The sequence below is a fragment of the Lagenorhynchus albirostris genome, chromosome 13, assembly GCF_949774975.1.
Source record: "Lagenorhynchus albirostris chromosome 13, mLagAlb1.1, whole genome shotgun sequence".
NCBI classification, from domain to species: Eukaryota; Metazoa; Chordata; class Mammalia; order Artiodactyla; family Delphinidae; genus Lagenorhynchus; species Lagenorhynchus albirostris.
Window position 1 is genome coordinate 78,864,593 of NC_083107.1, and position 20,029 is coordinate 78,884,621.

The window sequence follows — 20,029 nt, forward strand, 5'->3', positions numbered from 1 at the left end:
GAAATCACAATTATTAGCTATAGGTAGAAATGTATTTATATATGTGTGTACACATGCACATCTGCATATATGACCTGTGTAAATTATTATATGTATGTATACATATACATGTATAAGGATTATAAATGTGTGTGTATATAAACACACATACACACACATATATATATTCTGCTAATAGCTAGTAATTGTCAGCAAAAATATCGAGTTGGATCTCAGACAACCATTTTCTAAACACAGTTCTTAATGTTTCCAGAAATCTGGAAGCCTGTGTTTTTCACTTGCAGACCCTTTATGCACGTGGCAAATCATCTCTGAAAGGCCTACCTAACTAGAGTCTCTTCATTTGTCTAAAAACGAGAAAGCAGAATGATTTAAAAATAGACATGTAGATAAAAGTAAATCAGGTAGCTCTGTTATGTTTGTACAGTTAGTATTAATTTCACTGAAATTTGACCCTGCTCCATTTATTAGATGCCAAAGACACTGGATTCTTAGGGGTGTTGAAAGCACACACACAACATAATCAATAAGGTAATGTTTGAAAACTGTTAGGATAAACGGATTACTCAGGTAATTCTTTTGTAAACACCAATAGCATGCTTTTCTGGAAAAAAAATATTCAAAGAAAAGTGTTCACCACAGAAACATGACACAAAGAGGAAGATAAACATCAAAATTCTGAAAGTCTAGTAAAATCAGGTGACGTCACTGAACTTACAGCTGCGTCTGTGTTTGATGTTCTAATCCGGCACAAGTGTTTTATAACTTTCAGTGACTTGATGGTATTGCTTCATTTAATAAAATACAGTCATGACAGGCATTTAAATTTTTAAATACTGAGGAACTTTATATCTATTTGGCTCATTAATATACTTTTAATTTTTTAAAAAGAAATGCAATACATGTAACTTCTACAGAATTTTTTTTTTTTATATACAAAGATATACTTTGAGAATAACACTGTTTCAGGACTGGTTTTGTTTAAAGTAAGCCTAACCTCCCTTCTCCCCATTCTACCTCCTTTTTTTTTTCCTTAATTACCAAATGTGTAGCAAAGCAGTCCCTGAAGTAAAAATATTCATCTTTTTTTAGTAGTTTGCTTTTCAGAATCACCTTCTGAAAGTGAGAAAGGATGGGGGTCTACGGATAGTTTTCTTCTGCACCACATCACTGACGGGACCCACCACTAGCTAGGCCACACTCAACACCATGAAAGTCACTATGAAGCTCTGTTCTCTTGAGGATAACGAAAACCCAGACTAAATCCCTGACTTCTATTAAAACGTCAGGAGGCTTTTGGCTTAGTTTCTATAACTCTGATAACATCCAGAGATATTATATCTGCTCATAATAAAACTCAAGTCTACTGGTACCATCTTCCAAGAGACCTTCCACCTTCTCGCTGTCATTCCCATTGAGAACGTCCTAAAAATAGACACGTTTTCCAGCATAAAACTATTAGACAATATCTTGATAATAGCCTCTTCATGCTGTACTACAATTAGAATTATTCTGCCACTGGTTATTGTTAACATTGACCAACAGATAACAAAAATTTCAGGAGTAATATAAGGAATATACAGACCTTTCAAGTTCCCTTTGTAACTAGTGTTTTTCTATCGTGAATTTGTAGAAGTATCATCATCAACCCAATCCTTAATAGACCAATATAGTCATGAGTGCTACTTTGGCTGCCAAACTCTTATTTTTATTGCTAATCTAGTCTCAGCAAGTATCAAGCTAAGCCTCTATTATAGTGACCCTCTTAGTAAGAGCAAAATCAGATTATGTACCATCAGAGGAAATAAATCTCAGGTGTGAGAGACCGTTCATTTCTTTTGCTAAAGTCCCACCCTCTGAGTGACAGGTAGAAGACAAAATGTCAAGAAGGAGTCCTGTTCGAACAAATGCTTAGGATGGTATTTAATACAGCAGAGAGCCAAGATACAGTAGGAGGACACAGTAAAGAATGTGGGCTGTGTAGATACAATAAAGAATTTCGGTTTAGGATCCGACATCTGTTATTTGAAAGGGGAATAAGTTAGGGAAATAAATGATTTCCAGTTCTCCATACATGCAAATGTTAAGTTCGTTATTACAAAAGTTTTGCTGTTGTATGTGCTGAAAGAAAAGCATAGGCATTTAAACATTTTTTTAAAAATAAATCACTCAATAGGCTTAAGAAAAATACTCTAGTTCATAGTTCATTGAGCTGACCTTTTGAGTCAAGATCAGGGAATGAATCCAGGCTGAAAACCAAAAAACAAAACAGAGATGAATCATTTTACCATGAAAACAAACAAAAGAAAGGCATTTCCAGTCGCAGCTAACCTCGACTAGTTTTTATTGCATTGTTTTTGAAATGCCAAGAAACTGGCTTTGGCCATAATATTTGCTGTCCAACTAGATCACAACTGTCAGTAGGCGACTGCTTGCAACAATTAGCTAAACACCATTATTTGACAAATTCCCCTGGAAGGGACGGGACGTAGATGCTGGAGGTGCGTCTGACACACACTGAATCGAGTAACAGTTAATCAGGCTGGGGCTGCAGCACAGAAGAGAAGTTGGTAAGTCCTTACCCAAGGAAGGGGTTTCAAACAGCCTTAATTTTTTGAAAACCGTACGATCGACCTGATCCTAGAAGTTCTTTCCGGTTTTCAGGAATGAATTGTGGGACTGGCTAAAGAGAAGGGGGAAAAAGCCACCAATTCTACATTCGTTTTTTTAAGAAGATCAGGGGGGAGAGGAAGAAAAATAGAAATGCAAATGTGGAATGGTAGTGGTATACAACATCGAGAAATTAACATCATGGAACCTGCTAGCAATTTCCACCGAAGCAGTAAACCCCTTAACTGATGGAGATTCAGCACAATATACACATGGATTAACAACTCCACCATTACTAGGGCTGCCGTTAAAGCCAAAAAATTAACTACAATATTCAAAAACAGAATTCTCATAAGGTTTGAGAAAAATAGAGTGAAAAGGCAATGTTAGCTAAGCTCTTAGCTAAATCCACTCTTAATGGCCCCCAGTATTTAAACTATCATGGATTAAAGCCATGAAAATAAAAATTTCAATTTGAAATTTTATTAGCATGTTGCTAAAATGGTCAATAAAAAAACATCAACACGATAGGCTTTGTTGACATATTTGGACAACTGCTTTCTCGATTTTAAGACTTTATTTCCACTTCCCCACCTTCTGAGATTTCTGTGTTAGGAAAAGCCAAACTAAATACACTGGCTATGGTGCTGTAATAATGCTGGTTTCTGGAATGTTGCCATGTCTTTCCCCTCCGTCTTCTCCAACCCCTTTAAAACTGTGGTTATTTTTGAAACGCAGCCCAAGGAGGGAGCCATCTAGGGTTGAGAACAAGCGCCCTTTACACAGATTCAAGTTCGCGGACACCTGGTGAGCCTTCTCTTGTCCAGGGGGGCGGGGCCGGCTCTCCTCATCAAATTCGCTGCGCCATTATCCTCCGGGGACCGGGAAGGCATCCCTTCTGCCAGCAAGGGAGACTCACAGGCAAATGCCGGTGAGGAGTGGCGTTCGCTTCCCTAGGTGGAAAGAACGGGAAGCAAAACAAACACTGTCTTGCTTAGCCCGGAGCCTGGGATACAATGTCAGGAGACCAGGGACTGGAGAGCTGAAAAAGTCCCGGGCAGCCTCTGGATAACCCGGAGTCCCGAAGTGCTTGCTCCCTCGTGGAATTATTCACAAGTGCATGAGGGACAGGCTCGATTTCTTGGAAATCCTGCAGTCTGGGGACACATCCATACTAGAGCTGAGCTGTGCCCTGAAAGGATCCATTCTCACCTCCCACCGGTCTGTGTGTGCACGTTTGGGGCGGTGATGGTCCCTTTCTAGTAGGTCGGGTGTTAGTCACTAGACCAGTGACTCTTGGGGGGAGGTCTTGTCCCTGCTTCCCTCGGCCCGTTCTCCTCTCCCCACTTACAACTCAAGGGGCAAGCGCACGCTGGGTCTCCCAACACCATCATCACCACTGGGGATCTCAGCCGGGCGGGCGCGGCCCCTTCAGTCCCGGGGCCAGTTCCTGGGACTACCTGCCACTTGCCAGAAAGATGCGAGGCTGCAGCCCGGGCGCTGGCCGCTGCGGGTGGCCACTCAAGAGGGTCGGGGGGTGCTGAATCGCCGGCCTGGGAGCCCGCGTGCGGGGGAGGGAGCGGGGCGCGGGGAGGCTGGAGGGGCGGGCGGCTTCCCCCAGGCTACTCCTTGTCGTCCACAAGGTCGGCGAGCTCCTGGAGCACACGCAGGCGGCCGCTGGCGTCGATGCGGCGCTTCTCGCGGATGAGGTCTTCCAGGCTGTGAAACCTGGCCGTGTGCACCTTGTTCTCACCCAGGTGCACCTTGAGATAGTACTGCTGCTGCGGGGTCTGCGTGCCGGCCGGCACCTCCCCTCCCGCCTTGAACTCCCGCTTGCCGAAGCGGCACCAAGCGGCGAAGCTCTCCGAGTTCGTCCAGCAGATCTCCTCGCTCTTGAGGCCCAGGTGGCCGCAGGCGTTCTGCACCACCAGCTCGGCCACCAGCGGGCGGTAGCGGTACCAGCTATTCACCACCCGGCCCACGTTGGCCGCGCCCGCCTCGTACAGGCTGTCCTGGCGGATCTCGCCTTGGTGCAGGTGGATGATCTGCCCGCCGCCCACGTAGACGGCCCAGTGCGGGGCGGGCGCGGGCGGCTCTGGCGCGGGCTGCAGGCACAGCAGCTCCAGCAGGTCGCCGGGCTCGCAGAGCGCGGGCAGCGCCGTGACCGCGTAGACGCTCAGGTCGGCGCCCTGAGGGCCGCCGCTCATTTTGGAAAAGATGCATTCCTGGCCCCGAAAGGCGGAGAACTGAGTTTCGTTGAGGACCAGCTGGTGCAGCAGGTGGTGGCGGCGGCGACGGCTAGGGCTCTCCGGGCAGGGAGCGCGGCCCGGGGAGGCCTTCACGCCAAACTTGTCGGGCTGGCCTCGTTCGTCCAGGTCCTCCTCCTCATCCGAGAAGAAGTAGGCAACCCCGACCCGCAGCTCGTCCTTCTCGATCCCCGACGGGTCCCCGGTGGGCAACTCGCTGTAGCTAAGGTGGGTGATGCGGTCCAGTTGGTTGCCCATCAATGACGCGGCGAGGCCGGGGCCAGAAGCGGGGATCTGCGGAAGCACAGAGGAGACGCAGAGACACGATCAGAGTCGCGCTGCCCTCCCCAGGACGAGCCGTGCCCCCGGGACCTGGCCGCCCGCGCACCTGTACTGGAGTCAACCGCCTCCCCGGGGCCAGGACCGGCACGGGAGCCAGCAGTCCGGCGGGCGAGAGCGGACGCCGCCACGCAGCCTCGGACCTTGTACCGGAACCCGGCCCAACGCCCACAAGAGAAGAGGCTGGAGCGCGGGAGGGCGTGCGGGGTCCCAGTGGGAAGGACAGCGCGGGGTGTGGCAGCGTGGGAGTCGGGACACCCAGGAAGGGACGGAGGGGTGGGTTGGAGGAAAGGGGGAGCGCCTCGGGCTCCAGAGCTTGGAGCGCGCGGCGCTCACATTTTCAGCCGCCCCCCTCCCCAGCCCACCTCTCAGTTTTACCCTAGGTCCGTGCTCCTCCCCGAGAGCGCCTCGCGCAATGACCATCGGACACGTTCACGGGCACCCACTTGACACCAGCACAATTTTGCACACTTGGAGTCCAGACACTGGCAGGCTGGTACACCGGTGTGCTGATGTCACGTACAATGACAAACCTTCGCGACGACACACTCAGACCCCCACCTTCGTACACTATTCCAACCCCACGCTGGCGCGCTCGCCAGTGCACGTACACCCACGCACCCGGGCACACTTGCCCACACAGGCAGGTGCACTCTGCCCCTTAGTTCTCTCGCCTTCTCCCCAGCAGAGCCAATCTGGCTGCGCCAGGGCGAGGCTGCTCTGTCTAAAATAACCTAACAAAGAGGCAAGGGGAGGATGGGGGAAGTCAGTGCGGTGTGTGTGTGCCGGTGTGGGTGCGGGTTGTGTGGCGAGGCCCACTTTCAGCCAGAAGTCCCCTCTCCCTCCTACCCGGCACAGGGTCCAAACAATCGGACGAAGAAAACACGTTTCCAAGGCAAAGAAAGCTGCCTCTTCGTACCCGTGATTTCCCTGCTCCCGAAACCCCAAACTCCTTTAAAGTCTCCTGGTCCCCATGGGTGCTGCGGAGGTGGTGGTGACGAGCGTGTCCTGGGCGGCGCGTGGGGCTGTGGCTCGGCTCTGCCCCGCGCGGATCCGTGCGGTGCGGTCCCCGCCGCGATGCCCGTGCGCCTGCCGGTCCACGTTGGCTGGGGCGCCTACTCCACCTGGGCAGTCCCGACTCCGTTCTGGTTTCGTACAGCCCAGCCGACGACTCTAAGTAGCCAAAGCTGCTGGCTCCAGGGCCCGCCCCCGGGCGCGCTCATTGGTTGGGGCCGATGCCCAGTGCTCGTCAATCTCCGCCGGAGGGGGAGGGGAGCAGGGGCGGGTCTCCAGCGTGCGCCCCGCCCCGCCACGCCCCTTCCCGCCCCGCCCTGCCCCCGCACACCGGAGCGCGCGCCGCCCCCGGGAGCTAGGTGCGAGCGCCGGCCGGGAGCGCGCGAGGGGCGGGGCGCTTCCGTACGGCGGCTCGGCCGGCTTCCATCCAGCAGCTTCGCCTACCGATCGTGACAGGGCGCGCCGTCAGCCTGCGTTGTGTGTTCCGGGAGAACAGACTCAAGCGACGAAGCTGAGTCTGAGGGTGGAGAAGAATCCCCAGTGCACCCCGAGCCTTTTGCGCGGCCCGGGGCGGGGAACGACGTTGTCAGAGGCGGGCACCCGGGGCCTTGCTGAGGACCCCTGAGCCTGGGCTCCTGAGGGCCCCTGGGCTGGTCCTCGGCGCACAGACTTTTTCCTGCCGGCCACCGATCCCTTTGAAATTGTGCCTGCGGTGTTCGGTTCATCTCCTTTGACCTGTGTGAAGCTGCTGACCCAGCACTGGCGCCTGGTTTAAAAGGAGCGCGGTGTCAAACACGAATGAAAAGGCGGAGCCTTGACCACCCCCCTCCCTGACTAGGCCTGAGTTTGGCCTCCAGTGGTCTGTCTGTGAAGGGGGTGCATCACCAATGTCGACAGTGGGACATAATCTTGCTTCCCAACCCCCAGAACTGCCATTGCTAAGGGATTTTTGTTTGGTTTCGTGGGAGAAGGGTGTCCAGCAGTAATTAATGATCGCATTCCTGGTTGGAAAGTTAATGAATGTGCTCTGGACATGGGATGCTGAAAGATGACTTTCACACATGTGAAATTTTAGATCGACAGTTTAAAAAGCTTATAACGTTAAGTCCTGAAGAGTTCTTAGACATCTAGTTCTACTTTCAAGGCTGGGCTCCAGCAGCTTCTCGGGGGAGCCTACTCTCTTTACCCAGGGAAAACTGGGTGCTTCCTCTTTGTGCCCCCTTGGCAGCTGGTAACGAACTCTTAGTGCTCTCATCCCATTTTATTACACATCTCTGTTGACTTTCTTCCTCTTTAAAAAGTGAATGCCTTCAGGATTGACTTGTGTTCTACATAATTTCGTATTCTGGACCTTTTTAACAGTACTGGTGTAGAATGGGTTCCATCAGCAGTAATGAAAATGAAAACAGTCAACAAGTATTGACCACTTACAAGTTGCTAGGCCCTACGTCTTGGTGTTTAAGTAAATGACTTAATCTCCCTGCCTCTGTAGGGGATTCGCTAACATCCCCACTGCAACAAACGAGAAACTGAGGCCCAAATACCAGCGCCAGCAATCTATCCAGGGTCTATGGGATTTCAGGACCAGTCTTGAACCTGGCTCTACTGTTGGTTGAATGAATAAAATCGTATTGCATAAGGTAAGAAAACTGGTGTTCCAGAGAAGTTAGCTGATCGGCCCCAGGTTACATGAGGACTGTTACATATTATAAAAAAATTTTTTGATAGATGATTCTGCTTAAGTATTCTCAGATTGCAGAGTCTCCAGTTCATGTTTGCTTTCTGAAGGCCTCTGTATACCCCACAGCCTCCAAATACAGTGATTTATCAGATTAGATGGTTAATAAGTATTGATGGAAAAAGTGGCTTTAAAATGACTATCTGTATATATTTGATGTGCATAAATCTTTTAAAAAGTTTTGCCATTGCCCACGTGCAAGTTATGAGAATACCAGTTGCCATCCTTGGAACTGACCACAGCTTGTGATGACCTTTTTTATACTTGCTATAAATAGTAAACAACTCATTTTGGCCCTGAAGTCCAGAGAATCGAACAAGTGGCTTCAGAGATCAAAAGTGAGTTATTGGCCTGGTTATAAACTGGACTTCAGGGATCTCTGCGAGGAGTATCTGAAGAGTTCATTACTGGTGTCTGAGAGGAGCTCAGTGGAAGTAGCTCAGGGCTTGACACTGAATAATTTTTTTATCCTCTGTCCATCCCAAGATAAATCCTGTGCACAAACATTTACAACATATTTGCATGGGATGCTGTGTTCTCTCCTACCTGTCCTATTCTGCCCTGCTCCAGACTACAGAGTAAGCAGGCTGCTCTTCTTTGCTTAACTTCCCTTCATTCAAAAGGATAATTAACATAAAATGTTGTCAGGGCTTTGAGATACAGTGCCAAAAGTTTGAAATATCAATATGCAATATTTTGAATCTCCTTTCCAAACCCTCCCCCTGCCAGGATAAAAGGCTGACTGCTTTAGTAATCACCAGGGAAAATAAGTGCCCTGAGAATCCCCTCTCCCCGCCAGCCCCATGGTCCCCTTGAAACAGAAGGCAGAGAACACATTAAGTCTCTGAGGCATGGGGAAGAAAGAACTAAAAGTAAACTAAGGAAAATGCATCTACTCTTTTTGACATTTTGGCAATTAGAAGGATAACAAAGTAAGAAATAGGCCAATCAGATATCTACATTAGAAAACCCAATTTTTATTTGCATTACAAAATATTGTTTGCTAATCGTTTTGTCTATTATTTCTTACCCCATCCTGCCTTCTTTCACACTGAGGAAATACAGTGTCACCAGAGGCAGAAGACAGTCATCAAAAGAGCAGACTCAAGAAGCCAACTACTGTAGTTTGAATTCTACTTCAATAGTTTGGCTGTGGATAACTTTGAGTAAGTCACTTAACTTTTCCAGGAGTCAGTTTCTTCATATGTAAGTTGTGGGTAAATAGTATCTATCTCATTGCGTTGTTGTGAGTTCATGCAGGCAAGTATGCTTGGCACAGAGTAAGCTTTCAGTCAATGCTACGTATTATTGTTGTTGTTGTTGTTGTCGGAAGAGGGGAGAGAGGAGAGGGTCCCATGTCCTACTTGTTATGATGACTGTCCAGTTCTGCCTCTCCTTTGCCCCAGGCAAAAGTTAACCCTAGATGAAGTGTCCAAGGCTGTCCCTGGCCAGAGCGTGGCACTGCTTCTGTCTTAAGGTGGTGATTGCTCTGTCTATCCTGAGACTAATTTAAAGTCTGCAACTCTGTATGGATTTCCGTGTGTGAGCCCTGGGGCTGATTACATCCTGTATCCCATAGTATTTTGAATTGTTTTTAAGTGAATACTTCATGGTTTGAGGAATATATATGGACAGTGGTAAGCAGAGGAGTGATAAGGTGTCAATTATACGTGTGTTACCTTTTCTTTTGCTGCCATCTGGGTATCATCCTCCTTATTTTCCTCTTGATTCCTTCTTTAGCACTGTATGAAATACTTTCTCCCAGATTTTACTGACCAGGTCCTTGGCTCAAACTGTCATCCTTTAAAATCGGACCTCTAGGTAGGGGTTCAGAAGGAGTGTTCATCCTCTCCATCTGCTTTATATCATTACTTTGCTAAAAATGTTTTTTCTGCTTTTAACTGTATGCCCATGTTTGTTTCTTTCTTTCTTTCACACCTCAAAAACCTACAGAAATTTCCGGAAGAAAACGTTCCTTTAGTGAGCAGGGAAGTTTATGTGACTCAGAAGATTGTGACCTCTTGGGAGATTAAAAACGTCTGCTCCTCTTTGCATGTGTAAACTTAAGCGAGTTGTCATTTGTTATTGTGGTTGCAACAAAATCAGAGACAGGGGTAAATAATCCCATTCCCTTGAAGTTACATATTTTGTTGTCTGTATTCCCTCTAGGTTGTAAGATGAACGAGGTCAGGAATCATGTCTATTTTGCTCATTTTATCTTTGTACTACAAGCACAGTGACTGGCATATGGTATGCACTCAATACATATTTGCTAAATCCGTACAGAACAAATGAATGAATGAATCTAGATTACTCTCAGTTATAATGTCTTTATGATTTTCTATTTTGTTGTTTTATTATATGAACCTACAGCTCTTCAGTGCAACAATTTTAAGCAAAATATAATTCAGACATACACAAGTATTGTTCAGTACAGCTGCCTATTGTATTGTATGCATTTAACCTTTTGGGAACCGTTTAGCATTTAACCTTTTGGGAACCGTCCCTTTCCCTGTCCTTGACTGCGTTAGGCAGTCAGCATACTCATCCTGATATCTTCTAAAGAACACTCTGTACCCATCTGGGGCAGAGGCAGTGCAGTGGCTCCACCAACCCCATTTCCCTTCCTCTGGGCACACAGCTGAATGACACATCCCCCCGCAATGTGCCCTTAGGTAGGTTCCATGTGATGGAGTCTGGCCAATGGGATGTGGATAGAAGTTTAGTAAGCCACTGACAGCATTGGCTCCAGAAGCTGAAACCATGAACACGACCTTCTCTGCACTTTCTTTCCCCATTTGGCCACATGTAGAGGATTCATGGTAGAACTCCAGGCTCTGAAAGATAGAGGCACCACTAGATGGAGGGAAGTGCGGCTTCCTCAGTGACTGTCTGCATTGCCTTGTGATGTGAGGGAGAAATAAGTCTTAATGAGTTAAGCCACCCAAAAAACGTTGTGGCTATTTGTAATAGCAGTTAGTCTATCCTGATAGGTATTCTCTCCTTTATTTTAGACCTATGTTGGAACACCAAACATCCCATCCTTCCCTCTGCCCTTTCTCTCTTAGTGTCTGTTCTCACTGTTAAGATGTCTTTCCATTCATGGGATTCCTGCAAGGTCACAGAAGGTTCATGTCACTCAGTTTTTAAAGAAATCAACAGTGGATGCATCTGTAGTACCCTCTAGGTACTACCCCATGCCTCCCTACTATTTTTTTTCTCTAAATTTCCATTCGTTTTGTTGTGACTAACTTACCCATCTTTCTAAATATCTTACCTGCCTTCTACTTCTTTTGGATCACAAAAATGGCAGCTAAGACTAAAGAGATTCCTAGTGACCACTTTGCCCGCACTGACACTCTGACTATCCATTTCTTACGTGACCTCTTCCAAGTTTGGCTTCCACATTTTCACATTTTCTGAGTTCCTTCCTATAACTGGATGTTGTTATTAAAGTATTTTTAGTGGCTTCTTATCATTTTGCCATTAAAGACTCGAGAATGTTCCCCAGGTAAAAACCTTCAGCACTTGAAGGTTTAGTATTTTGCCGGACATGGATTATACAAAGATGTTCCAGCCCACTGTTAGTCTCTCCACTGTGTTCTCTCCAGATTTTAGGAGAGGGCACGCCTCTTGCATGATAGTGATGGTGGAGCTCTGGGTGGCCCTGGGTCACTTTTACACACATGCTGTTAGCTCTGCCTTCTGAAAATGTCTTTCCCCACCTGCTTCATCTAGCTTTGATTCGAAATTTATAATCCCTTCGTGCATCAGGTCCTCCCATTTGTCTGTCCCCTCACCATTCTAATTGAGAGCGTTTTTTATGCTCCCATAATTTCATGTATGTATTGGTCACGAGATGTGTCGAAACACTTATAAAACCAAATTGGTATCATGGTTAGATTTTCTTCTCTTTCCTCCTCCGTAGACTAAGAATCATTTGAGAAAAAGTCCCAAATCTAGTTCAAATCTGTAGTCCCTCTGCCGAGCATGGCGTTTGGTGCTTCATGAATACTCATTAGATGAACCTCGCCTGGCTCAGTGCCTGCATGAACAATGAACGGTCACTGTTTCATTCACTGAGCTGGCAGTGTTTGTTTTTGTTTCAATTTTCACCAACCTGAGTACTCTGACACCTGGTACATGTTCTAAATTAGATGATGTACAAGAAGGTTTGCTCTTGGACTTACAGCATTGGGTTTCCAAATGCTCCTCTGGCATCATCCAGGACCCTGATACAAATATAGATTCCCAGGCTCTTTCCCGGATGTAGTGACAGAATCTCAGGATGGGCTCTAGGGATCTGTGATTTAAACAGTCTCGCCAAGACTTCTAGATGCAGCAGAGTAATTACTGGTCAAGCTCTACTCAAATGTAAGAAATTATTCTTATTCTCCTGGGACAGCCCTTGAAGATAGGTGCTTAATAAATACTTGGAATTAGGTACTCTAGACATTCTGTGGTCCATCTCTGACAGAAGCGAGCCTCCTTTTAGACTGCTCATACTAAGCTGGTAAATGTATATGTTTTCATTCAAAGGTGCGTGAAGTCAAGTGGTTTTTTAAAAAGTTATATTGTAGTCGTGGGGCAGAGCTGAGGATTTTTCTCCCTTTTCTGTTGTTTGAACTCCTGTACTCCAGTTCGCTGTGGTTAGAGCAGAAACGTGAGTGAACAAGGAAACTCTCTGCTCCCAGGTGGTACATTCCTTGTTTGGCTGCTGACTGATTGATTGATGAAAATCCTGGGTTTGCTTTTCGTATTGCTTCTGAATTCCCCTCCTATTACTGTTCCTTTTCTGGCCCCATTCCTCTCAAAGACCAGTTCATCCCACCGGGCTCTGAATGTCATCCCCTCGTGCCTCACTCTTTCAATCACCTCTTCTCTTCACCGTCATTTATGATCTTACTTACTCTATTAGCTCCTTGCCAGTTGCATGTAAACACGTTTAAGTCTCTCCCACCTTAAAAACGTCCCCTGACTAGGCTTCCCTGGTGGCGCAGTGGTTGAGAGTCCGCCTGCCGATGCGGGGGACACGGGTTCGGGCCCCGGTCCGGGAGGATCCCACATGCCGTGAAGCTGCTGGTCCCGTGAGCCATGGCCGCTGAGCCTGCGCGTCCGGAGCCTGTGCTCCGCAACGGGAGAGGCCGCAACAGTGAGAGGCCTGCATACCGCCAAAAAAAAAAACCAACCCCCCCCCCAAAAACCAAAACATCCCCTGACTATACATCTCCCTTGAGATACACTCCTATCTTGAAATAATTGTCCTTACACCCTTACCCCACCCCACCACAGGCTGTCTTCTGCGCCCATCATTCCACTGAACAGCTCTCGCCAGGGAGACAGTGATCCGTTGGTATTGAACCTGATGGATACTTTTGGGTTCTTACCTTACTTGGCTTCCCAGAAGCAGGTGATGCAGCTGACAACTTCCTCCGTATTGACATAAGTTCTTCTTTCACTTTCCACTGTACATGCTCTCCTGGTTTCCCTTCGCTTCTCTGGCCGTTCCCCTTACGATGTTTTGTGGGCTTATTTCCTTCAGTGTGTCCTTTCAATATTGATTTTCTTCAGAATTCTCTTCTCAGCTTCTCTTCCCGATGAGTTCTCATCCTGTGATCTTGTCTGCTGCTTTGACTTTCATATCTTACCACGTCCTGACTCTCTAATGGAAATCTCCAGGCTCCGTCTCTCTCCTGAACGCCGGACCCAAATATCCAACAGCCTAGAAGACTTGACCCTGTGGCTGTCCCACAGACACCAAAAGGGCAGGATATCCCAAACTGAGCACAGCTTTTATCTGGAAACATGTGCTTCCCCTTGTGTCTTTCCTTTTGGGGACAGGCACCATTGCCCTCCTAGTTTTTCGAGCCAGTGCCTGGTCATCATGTATCCACTTTCCCTCATCCTCAGGTCACAGAGGACCATGCCACCTCCTGCTGTTTCTCCTCAGTGAGTATCTCTCATCTTCCCTCTTTAGTCCATTTCTGCTGCTGCCCCCTTAGTTCCAGTCACCAGGAACTCCCACCTAACTCACTGCCACGGCCTATGAGTTGTTTCTTCTGACCCCAGGATTGCTCCACAGTCATCTCCCACACTGTAACCAGAATGATCTCCCCTTTTTAAAATTTTCATTTTATATTGGAGTATAGTTGATTAACAATGTTGTGTGAGCTTCAGGTGTTCAGCAAAGTGATTCAGTGATTCATGTATTATACACGTATCTATTCTTTTTCAGATTCTTTTCCCATTTAGGTTGTTACAGTTCCCTGTTACAGTAGGTCAGAGTGATTTCTAAAATGCCCATTTGGTGGTGCCTCCCTTGCCTGACTCTCCCTCCACTCCTCAGTAACTCTACATCGATGTTGGGAAAACATCCCGAGTCCCTGCGGCGGCTTCAAGACCCACCCTTGCTTGCCGTTCCACCTCGTCTTTTGCTACCCGCCCTCTTGCATCGTGCTTCAGCTCTCCTAATTCAGCCCGTTCGTTGTTACCTTGTCCCCTGCTTCATTGCCCTTTCTTGTGTTACTGCTTCTGTTCCCTCTGCTAAGATTCTTTCCTCCAATCTCCCCCTGGCAAGAAGGTTTTTTAGGTTTCACTTCCTCCTTGGTGGCCCCCTCTGACTTACCACATCTGCCTTAGGTTTTGTTCATGGTGCACTCTGGTCTTTCCCGATTATATTGACGCTGCCTAGTTACTTATCTATGTCTATGAGCTCTTTAAAAGGAGGAACTGTATCTGTATGCTTCCACCGGTATCCCCATCACCGAGTTCTTTCCATTCTGCAGGGTGGAAGTTCAGTGCACAGGTGTTGAATAGAATTGAATGGATAGTGATAGCTCTTGGGAATCCTCTCTGTCTCTCTCTTTTTCTCCCTTTCTTTCCTCTACCCATTCTTTTCCCTTCCATTTAAATTCCCCTACAACCTATACCACAGAGCAGGGCATCTCTGGTAAACTTGTAATAAATACATTGCTAATTGTTAGAGACACTTTAGAATTTAGTAAAAGGGGAACAGTACTTATTTTAGAAGAGTCAAGAGTGAAGTAGCCTCTTAGGTTTACATTTCACTTGTTCTTTAGGGCTTTTCCTTCTGGCGTCATGGTGCATTGTTTTAACTGCCGATGCTGATTCGTTTTGTTTTCCTTGCCCAGTAATTACATTGATTGTAATGAGATATTTATTTATTTTCCAGTTGTCAAAAGTTTGGATCTGACCACAGACATAGCACATAGTTCATAAAGTATGGTTTCTATTTAAAACCATATACTTAACATACCACTGCTATTAACACGTACTCAGCCTACTTCTGAACTACCAAGGGCAGGGGGCTTCCAGTGCGCGTGTTCTCCCGCTCCCATTCCATCATCCCTCTTGCTTTAATGTTACCCTAATTACTCTCTGTGTCTTTGCCTTGGATCCTAATATCCGAGCTTGTCCTCTTATCGTAGGGCAGGTTTTATGGAGCGGTTCTCTTTTAGAGTGGCTAGATCCTGATGCTGGCTCAATTATTATTAGCTGTATGGCCTTGGGTGAGATGCTTAATTCCTATGTGCCCCAATTTATCATCTTTAAAATGTGAATAATAGTATTTTTTCCTTTAAGGGGTTTTGGTGAGTATTAACTGAGATAATACATTAAAAGCACCTAGCCCAGAATTCTGTCTGGCCCAGAAAAAGGTCTTAGTAACTACTAGGTGTGATTAAAGAATTCCGCCCTACTGGGTTCATAGCATTTTCCTTCTCCATATTCCTCCTTTATAATATTCTGTATTATTCTATTATGATGATTATTATTATACTGGAGCTCATATGGTTACAGCTGAATATTAGACCCAGAAAATACCTCAGATACTGTCCATAATGTTAACTTCATGTTTGATTGAAAAAGCATGTATTGAGCATGTACTCTCAACCGGGCATAGGGCTTGGGCCTGAGGATTCAAAGGTGAAAAGGACACATTCCCGGTTCTCAGTGGAGCTCTTGTTGTATGTGGAGAGTTGGCCGGATATAATCCAATGCAAACGAATGGAAGCAATAAAGTGTTTTAAAAGCATGTAAACGCACAGAGGAGGGAATTATTAACTAAGGGAGGGATCGGGTGGAGGTTGTCTTACAGAAAGGCTTTGCAGAATGAATATGATTTTTTTCCAAGCAGGAAAGAGTGGAGACCTTTCTGTGAAAGGGAGCAGCATATGTAAAGGCTCAAGAGTCATGAAAAATGTGGTATTTCCAGAAAGCCTCGAAATGGTTTGGGATTGGTAAAATGTGAAGTAGACGTGGCCAGGTCAGGAAGGGTCCCTTAGGTTTTACCATTTTAGAAACGGTTTTTCGGAAGGTCATTCCGGCCCATAGTGTCAGATTTATACTGAAGGAGAAAGAAGCCAGAGGTGGGGAGGAGATGGATGGGGATGTGGCGAGAGATCGCTCGGGCTTCTAGAACAACTACCATAGACTGGCTTTGACAACAGACGTGTATATCTCATGGTTCTGGAGGCTGAAAATCCAAGATCAGGGATGCTCAGCAAGGTCAGGTACTGGTGAGAATCTCTTCCTGGCTTGCAGACATGTGTCTTCTTGCTGCGTGGTCACATGTTGGGGAGAGAGAGAGAGTGAAAAAGAGTGAGAGAGGAAGAAAGAGCTTTCCTATCTCTTCTTCTTAAGGGCGCTAATGCTACCATGAAAGCTTCACCACCCCCAAGGCTCCATCTCCAAATGCCATCACATTGGGGATTGGGGTTTCCACATATGAATTTTGGGGTGGCACAAACGTTCAGTCCACGGCACCAGGTAAGCAATCCTGAGGGCCTGGAATAAGGCAGAGTTAGTGGGGACATAGAGGCATGTGTGGCTCTGAGATATCCATAGGAAGTAGACTCAATGGGGATTAGTGACCAGTGGGATGATTGGGATAATGGGATGAGTTGCATGACTTCAACTTTATGGATTGGACACATGGGTTGTACCTGGGGTTACCTGGGCAGTCTGGCTTCACAGACCACAATGCTGCTCAATGAAAAAATATTTCTACTCCTTTTCCTATAGCTCCTAACTCTCCAAAATATGATCCCCCCCCCAGCTGCTTCCAAATACCTGTCTTCCATTAGTCACTCACAATTGTTCAGCAGGGCTTGTTTTCTTACTGTTCTCTAAACACACACCACTCCTTCCTGCCTGTGGAGCTTTGATTGCAGTGTTCCTTCCAGTTGGCCTCTGCTCTGTATTCCCCTCTTAATCCATCCTTAAAGGTGACTCTAATCATACCTCTCTGGGAGAACTTTCCCCAGCTGCTCAGAAGAACACTGCTGTCTGTTCCACCTGCTTTTCCCATACATTTCGTTGGTTTTCTGTGGCAGATACAATGCTGTGTTCTCATTGCCGTCTCTCTTCCTGGATATGCAGGGACATTCTTTATCTCCAGCTTCCTTGTACTTAGTATTCCACCCCCTGTGCCCAAGTCCTCACTGATGGGAATGTGAGCAGATGTGCTGTGTCCCCTATAGCCCAAGGCAGCTAAGAGTGCCTCTCCGGGTTTTGACTCTTCTGTCGGAGCGTTTTGAATGAGGAACTCTAAAGTGGTGATATGAAAATGGAAACAACCAGGGATGAGAGCTGCATAGGAGAGAGGATTGACTTTAAGTTACATTTTATATAGATGACCCAAAACAACACAAAAGCTTTCTTGTGCTAAACTACGGAGATCTGGGGATTAATTTTGTTAATGCAGCAGATCATGGTCTATCCTGACTAACATGACCACTAATGTCTGGTGTCCTCTTGTGGTGTAGGAGCAAAATCAGGGATCCCTTTTAAATCTCATGCTGTGCTTTTCTTGTTTTCTTTGGTAAGTATCTTTTGAATGGAATTGAACATTTGATGACAATGAAAAAAGACTTTCTCAGATTAGAGATAAGGTGATAACCAAGTGTTTACACTTTTGTTTGCCCCACTTATATTTTTTTTAAACGCTTACCTCCTTGCGGTTAATGCCTTATCTTATGTAGCTGAATCTGTTTCCTTCGGTCAGCAAATGAACAGTGTTAATTGGTTAGAATGTTCCACTGAATTATCCTTTGCATTTATGAAGAGAGACTGAAGTGATGAAAATTATCTGCTTCTGACTATTAAAGTCCTTTGGTAGATGTAAGCATTCACTTGTATTATTATTATTTATTATTTATTTTTTTTGAGGGACACAGGAATGCTGACCTTGGCCAAAGTGTTGTTAAGTGTTGCTATGCTACTGATAAGATTGGGCCCCACTTTTCCCACTTGTGTATAACACAATCTTTTATTGCATTTTCCCTTAATATCTCTATTTTGGTGAAATGCTACCAATTTGAAATGTGTATATATTGCCTCCTGCCCTTGAGGACCTTCATCCAAATGAGATGTTTTAATTAAAATGAAACACTAACAATCTCCTCCGGCCCTATTTATTTTGTCATCAAAACCCCGTGTCTCCATGAGACTGATTTTTCAAGTTTATTATCTTAAAAGTGATTTTAGAAATATTACAAATAATAACACATGACTGAAAAGCAAAGGAGAGATTCCATCTGGATGACAGTAGCTATTTATAAAACCCTCAAGTTGTCTTCTCCCAGGTTGAAATACTACTGGAATTTCTCAGGTAATTCTCAGGAGTGGTTTCAATAGAAAATTTGAAACCATAGCACTTTCTATTTTGTTTATGTTTTCTTGTTGTTAAATACAAGTTGCATGTTCAAACTGAATTCCCTCCTCTGATTATGGAAAGCATATGCTTATAATATAGGCTTTGAAATATTCTTTTTTTTTTTTTTTTTCCTGCTGAAGTTTCTTTCTGGAATGCAGGAAGAATGACTAGCAAGTTTTCCTTCCTTTTGTCAACTCTGTTGTACTAATAAGAGGGACCTGAATCTGGAGTGGGAATCAGGAGATTTGAGTCCTTTCTTAGCCATGAAATCTGTGGGTGGCTTTGAATTAGCACGTGTTATGGTACTTGTTTATCACGTGAATTAGATGGGATCTAACTCCATTATAAGGGTCAACCAGGAGTGCACATGAAAATCAATCAGAGAACATATGTAAAACCCACATTCCTGGGCTCCATTCCAGACCTGCTGAGTCGGAATGTGTAGGATGGGGGTGGGTGGTGAGATATTAGGTAGCTTTTCAGGAAGCCAGGCTGGCATGGGCCCATAAACTGGCATCCTTTGGATGCAGGCATTAGGTAGAGGTTTGGTGCTGAATGGGAGAGGGAGGGGTCTGGAGCCAGAATTCAGAGACTCTGTGGGGACTTAGAGGCAGTCCTGAGTGGCTGAATGGCTGCAGACATGGAACTGCAGGGCATGGAAGGGCTGGTGCTAAAGCTAAGCTGTACTTCCTTTACCATCTTGACCAGGATCTGTACGTGTTTGTTTGTCATGCAGTGTGCATGTATGTATCTGTTTTTAGTGGTGATTGTTTTTAAAATACAGTGTTTGGGGCCTCTTGACAGTTTCCTAGCTGCTCTGTGGGTGGGGTAAAACTTCTGCCCTGACTTCGCTCAGTTGTGTGACCTGGCTTAAATGGGTTACTAACAGAAGAATTATAAGGGCATGGGGAGAGTAGAGCCAGGCTGTGAAAATTGTCACACCTGCCCTTTGTCAGGTAGTCAACTCCATTCAATCCAATTTAAATCAATAATTATCTCTAAGTGCCATCCTATGTAATGACTCTTAAAGTATAGGTGTGGTTGCAAGGAAAAGGAGGGAGGGAAAAATGAATAAGCACAGTTAATGTCTTTCTGGACTGGTAAGTGAGCAAAGCTAGATTTACAAACAACTATAAGATAATGAGGAGTGAAAGGCCCAGAGGAAGTACGGACTGAACAACGGGATTCAGAGAAGGAGTCGTTAATTGTGGCTGGTCACGCAGGGGAGGCTTCCAGAAAGGAAACTGTCTGCTAGACCAGAATTCTCTTGTGCTGATTTTGGAAGGGTCACGGAATAAGATTCTACTTACAGTTATTATGGTCTCTTTTATTTTGTTTTGCTCCAAAGCAGTGGAAAATCCTTCCTCCTAATGGACTAATCTAAGAATGAGACATTGCTTTCTTACC

At 45.9% G+C, this 20,029-nt stretch overlaps 1 protein-coding gene across 1 annotated transcript; it reads right to left on the bottom strand.

Annotated features, from left to right (window-relative positions):
• Positions 1-820: 820 nt before the first annotated feature.
• LRATD1 (LRAT domain containing 1) lies at positions 821-6,366 on the bottom strand. The gene is made up of 3 exons (XM_060169679.1): positions 6,115-6,366; positions 3,962-5,150; positions 821-3,563 (listed from the first exon to the last, which is right to left on the bottom strand). Exon 2 carries the CDS (start codon positions 5,112-5,114, stop codon positions 4,233-4,235), a length of 882 nt encoding a protein of 293 aa, XP_060025662.1. The 5' UTR covers positions 5,115-5,150; positions 6,115-6,366; the 3' UTR covers positions 821-3,563; positions 3,962-4,232.
• Between the last annotated feature and the right edge of the window lie 13,663 nt (positions 6,367-20,029).

Bases quoted from the DNA above. Each gene is read 5' to 3' on its own strand.
- LRATD1 (XM_060169679.1), bottom strand. From the start codon at position 5,114: ATGGGCAACCAACTGGACCGCATCACCCACCTTAGCTACAGCGAGTTG.